Consider the following 5,735-nt stretch of genomic DNA (forward strand, 5'->3'; position numbering starts at 1 on the left):
ATGGCTTCTCAATGGCGGAGAGACAACGACGATGGTCCTGCTGATCGGTCCCCACACTTTTTTAAGATTATTCTGCCGAATGCTGTTCAGGAAGGAAAGCTTGTAAGTATGCTCAAATTTATAAACTAGATTCCTCTGAAAATCATATGCTAATATACACTTTGAACACTTCATCTTCTTTATTTGTGATTCTTGAAAAAATGTACATTTGTTACATGTAGTCAGAAAAACTTTCATTTTGCAATACGTAGGTTACACTTTAAGAAGAACACAGTCACATAACAGAGTACTTTTGCATCGTACACTTTTATATGAACAAAAAATGAAACAGGGATAAGCGCATGGTAGAGATTGAGGAAAAATAAATACAGAGCAAGAGCAGATGGCATTTTTTTGAAAATGTGATAGGGCTTATAGGGTCACCACAGATGTATAACTCAATTTAAACTGTGAAACTGTGTCCTGGGATCAAACTAGGATACAGAAATCGTTCACTCTTTTTATCATTTGTTTTTTAGAGTTCACAAACTTATGAAGTGGCTAAGTGGCAAAAATTACTACGTCTAAATCCAAATCCTGCCCATAAACAAAAGTGGGTCATCTTCAATGTTTCCCCAACACCCCAAAACCAAATCACAGACACATTATCAAAATACAACATTTCCCCAAAATTTTTTACATTTCAACAACAACAGAGAAATGTAAAATGTTGACAGCTGTTGATGGTTATTTTGGTTATAAGATTAGGTTGTATAATTTGGTTTCAAAATTCATAAGATTTGTTACTGTTATAGCTATTAAATATAACGTCAATGTTGCAGGATTACATTTTATTTTGTTTGATTTTCTTTTCTTTTTTGTGTGGGGGTGGGGGGCTGTAACTAAGAAGTATTCTGCCATCATTCAAACTTTTATTTTCTAGCATTGTGTATAAGGATTGATTGCATGTGTTTATTTCCCTAGCCTGCATTTATGTTATGGAGATTCTTTTTACAGCGGATTCCAGATAAGTTCGTGCAGAAATTTGGAGTGGACCTGTCAGATATGGCCTTTCTCACTATTCCAAATGGTAGAAAATGGGAAGTCAAGTTGACACAACATGCTGGGGGGGTTTGGTTTCAAAATGGTTGGTCCGAATTTGCAAGCTCTCATGGTGTAGCCGTGGGGCACTTGCTGGTTTTCAAATATGAAGGAAATTCACAGTTTCATGTACTCATATTTGATGCCACTGCAACAGAAATAGACTATACTTTAGACGACGAACTCCAAGTTCATAGGATCGAAGATGATGAGAGTGATGACAGCTCTGTTGAAATCATCAAACACTTTTATAGGGGAGAGGGTTCAGGTTTGAATGTTACACTTTTTTAAGCAACTGGTTGATTTGTTTAGCTTCTGCTCTATTAATTTTATGTGCATGACTTCGTATTTTCAACTTCTTTCAGGATCAGCCCATCCTAAGAAAGACGGTGGTGTAGCTAAAAATCTTGTTATAGCCAATGCTTTTAAATCAGAAAATCCCCTTTTCACTGTTATCATGCGTCCATCCTACGTTAATGGCAAGGATCGTGCGGTAAGCTTTTAGCTTCACTAAAATGGAATATTTTTGTAATTTAGAAATGCAACTCCCATTAACTATCATTTTTCATAGATCAATTAGAAAGATTGTCACACTAGATACTTGTGGCTGGACATTTTGTTGGTAATGATTTTTTCTTATTTGTGTTTTTAGGTGAAAAGATGTAGATCAATTAGATACTTGTTGCTGGAATATATTTGTTAAATATCTATTATTGTTCCTTGTACAGAGTTTACCCCAACACATTATCAACTACTTACCAAGAGACGGGTTTACCAAGGACTACACCAAAGCAAGTATACTCCCTGTCAAGCTCCAGATTGTGGACCGATTATGGCCTGTGAAGCTATACATTTATGAACGAAGTGGGGGTTCATCATGTGTCGTATCAGCTGGTTGGTCTGCGTTTGTGAGGGAAAATAGTTTGCAAGTAGGAGATGTTTGCGTATTTGAGCTGATTATGAGGGACGGTGTTGTGTTAAACGTCCACATTTTCAAGTGCCAAGACTAAGTAGTTAGGGTAGATGCAAAGTGATGATAATATTATGTGATGTTTAGAGTGTGTTTACTTTGCAACTTTACTATTCATCCCTATTTTGTTCATCCCAGTTTGCAACTTTATTGATTGGGTACTTTTGTGATGTTTAGAGTTTCACTCTTGGGAAATTTTTAATTACTATGATGAACTTTCATATGTATTTTAAAATGAATGTGATGCTATATTTTTTTCTGCGCTTTTGTTTGGATTTTGGCCTTTTTTGCATGTCATTCAATTATATTACATTGAATGGCGACTCTTGGATTTTATTTTAGGGGGGTCAACATTGTTATTGCTATAGGATTTTGTTCTTTTCAGATGACATTGTTGTATGTTTTGTATATATTGTAACACTTTAATACAATAACACCATGTGCAATAATTTTTAGTCATTATTTTTTATGTTTGCAAATTTAGATGTTTAAAAAATAAGTGAGAAGTTAATCCATCAATTGTGTCAATCAATATAATGTGGCAAATTGAAAAGCTTGATAGCTAAATTTTCAAAATTTCACTTGGTAGCAATTTTTCAAATGTTATAGATGAAGTTGGAACTTCTTGTAAACTGCAAGGACTAAAATATGTATTGTTTTATTCAATGAACTTGATGAATCGTTGCTCAAAGAAAAATATCATTGTTTCCTGAAAAATCTTTGTATCTTACAAATGAATAACACAAAATACTGGTGAAATATGTACCAATACGCTATTTGCAGCCAAATTTTCCACGGCTCCTTTGCCAGCTAAAAAACCACGAACAAGAGGACTGTATGGAACTATTCCAATGCCAAGCTCCCTGCATGTACAAAAACATTAAAATTCGAGAGACCATACTCATGCTTCTAGATAAGATAATTAAATTATATTGAAATCAAATCTACACAAAATGGATGATATTTTTTTTTTTTGTTGCAGTAGTCCTTCAAAAGAACAGTAGTGTTGCAAACGCAAGGATGAATATAAGGGGAAAATAAAAAAGGAGAGAGATTTAGGATACACGGAAGCATTCAAAACACCAAAATTTATAGAAAAACATCATCTTTGAACTAAACAAACCTGCAAACAACATCTGTCAGACTCCTATCATAACTGCTGCCATTAACTGCTTATGAAAGTGGGTCATCCACACGGTAGAAATGCAAGTAATTCTATCATTGTCATAAGGAATCATGAGTCTGGATTATTTCTAAATCCATTTTCTCAAGAAATTTTCATGAAAAAGAAATTTTCATGAAAACTGTGAAACTTACATTTTATTGAGAATCATACCACTAAAAAAGAAGTAAATAAAAAATATTAAATAAAAAGGCTCCGCATGATTTTTGGAACAACTTAGAAGACTACTTGTTATTGTCAATTAATGTTGAGAAATGATTACACCTAACAGGAAGATTAAGGGAGACCAGTGAAAATAACTCAAGTTCTACAAAATTGAGTAACTCTGCAAATAACTCGCTTTATGATGTATCCATTTATATGCAAGCCATTACACACAGAAATTGCATTCTTGAGATATTCTACTGCAAATAACTCGATTTTACCGGAGTTCGGTTTTGTGCGAGGTAGCCATATACAGTTGGATTCCTCTTGGACTGCATCTGGACCAGTCCAAATATATGGGCTGGGTGGGTGCATGTGTACAACGTAACTCGATTTTCCAAATCTCGAGGAATTTGAATTCTTGTGAGTGTCCACTGCACAGAACTCGATTCAAGTAGAATCGAGTATTGTGGCAGGCCTACCTTTAAACTTCGATTCGTCTTGGACTGCATCTGGACCAGTCCAAATATCTGGGGGCCCAGAAAAATAACTCGAGTTCTGTATAATCGAGTTATTTGAAATTAACTCGTTGTCTGCAACATCGAGTTATGAGAAAGCCGTTCCACCATTAACTGGATTCTTGTTATTTGTGCTACACATAACTCGATTTACGGACAGTCGGTTTATGTGCAAGCCCTTGTGCTGAAAATTTGATTGCATGTAACTCGATTTCCAGAAAATCAAGTTATATGGACATTACAATCTATTACCCATTTTTATTAACTCTTCCCCAGTTCTGCAGAACTTGCAGCTGTCCGAAATTACATCTTTGATTGCTCTCGCTTCATCAGGCTAGAACCCACAATTTCCCGCGCAAATTCGTCGAGGATTTTACATAGTAAGACTCTTTTAACGGTTGCTGTCTTTGAAATTACACATTGTTGGTGCATTATTCTCAAATTTTGCATTTTGATGCTTCACACTTCTATGTCTATGTCTATGAAGATTGTGATGAAATTGGGTGTTTGCCTAGTCAAATGCATTGTTGTTAGTAAGGTTGCCTATGTCATAGGTTGTCTTCCTTCCACAAAATGAACTTGCCAGTGGCTCCATATGTGTGTGGTATAGATATATGCTGGTTGTATGTCTGAACTGTACATTGTGCAATTTATTTTCTGTTTTTTGTAGAAGCTGGTGAAACTTACTACATGTAGCTACGATGGTATGATATATGTCAATTCCTAAATCCACTTGTATGTTTCCTATATGATAAGACTTCTGTTATATACTCTAGGTCTCTAACTTCAAATTATTGACTCGGACCAAAATGCATTACAATTATTGCACCAACTAAACAACCCGTGAATAAGAATATTTGGTTTTCATTGTGTTGTTGTAAACTGCTCTAGACAGTATATTGTGTGCATGATTTTCTACACATGGTAGCTGGTTACTCTTCAATTTTTGTTCTCTGCTTCAAACTTCATTTTGGTTCTGTTTTTGTGTGAGCTGATCGTGTTTGCACTACTGACCATCGATTAGTTATGGGTCCGAAGAGGACTAAGAGGGGAAAATGCAAAGCTGCATCCAAACCTGAAGTGGTGTTTGATCAATTAAGGTTCCTCATGCCAGAAAATGAGCAAACCTTTGAAACCTTGATTAAGCGTAGGCGTATTTGGGGAGAAAGGCAAATCAATTTACAGGAACTGCATCCTTTTGTTCGTGAGAATCTACAGTCTAGGCATTGGCTGTCCCTATGTACAAACATACAACCCCCTCCAGCTGACTTGATTAGAGAATTCTATTCGAATCTATCGGTGCATGAGGATCTTGGTGGTCACAAGGTGGCATCGTCCATACGTGGTGTACCGTTTACAATAACTAGGGAGCACGTATCTAAAGCCCTTGATGTACCTATAATTTGTACACCTACTTATCCAAACTCTATGTCTCCTCGTATTGATGATGTTATGGATGTTCTTTGTGGACGATCAAACAATCGGGATTCTGGCCGAAGTATTAGCTCAAGTGAGTTGACTGAGCTTAATTATATCTTCTTTAGGATAGCTTGTCACAACATTTTCCCTATCTCTCATATCCATACAATCCCTGTAGACAGGTGTATCTTGCTTTACGCCCTTGTCACCAATAGTTCCATTTGTTTTCCTTCCCTTTTCATTGAAACCATTGTCAAGGTGCGTAGGAGCAAGTATAAGAGGCATGCTTTGTTTTTCCCAGTTCTCATCCATAGGGTCCTCAAATATTTAGGATTAAAGAACTTTCCTTCCCACGAGTTGGTTCACATCCAAGCCCCTATAGGAGCCAAATTTCTGAAACAGCGAACTGCCCAAAAGAAGG

At 36.1% G+C, this 5,735-nt stretch overlaps 1 protein-coding gene across 1 annotated transcript; it reads left to right on the forward strand.

The window, feature by feature from the left end:
• Nucleotides 1-2,090, forward strand: LOC126727936 (B3 domain-containing protein At4g01580-like). The gene is made up of 4 exons (XM_050433833.1): nt 1-102; nt 997-1,348; nt 1,446-1,573; nt 1,809-2,090. Exons 1-4 carry the CDS (start codon nt 1-3, stop codon nt 2,088-2,090), a joined length of 864 nt encoding a protein of 287 aa, XP_050289790.1.
• The last annotated feature ends 3,645 nt before the right edge of the window (nt 2,091-5,735 follow it).

Source organism: Quercus robur, chromosome 5, assembly GCF_932294415.1.
Source record: "Quercus robur chromosome 5, dhQueRobu3.1, whole genome shotgun sequence".
Lineage (NCBI taxonomy): Eukaryota > Viridiplantae > Streptophyta > Magnoliopsida > Fagales > Fagaceae > Quercus > Quercus robur.

Bases quoted from the DNA above. Each gene is read 5' to 3' on its own strand.
- LOC126727936 (XM_050433833.1), top strand. From the start codon at position 1: ATGGCTTCTCAATGGCGGAGAGACAACGACGATGGTCCTGCTGATCGG. The intron at 1,349-1,445 runs GTTTGAATGTTA...AACTTCTTTCAG, and splicing joins TTATAGGGGAGAGGGTTCAG to GATCAGCCCATCCTAAGAAA. The intron at 1,574-1,808 runs GTAAGCTTTTAG...TTCCTTGTACAG, and splicing joins TTAATGGCAAGGATCGTGCG to AGTTTACCCCAACACATTAT.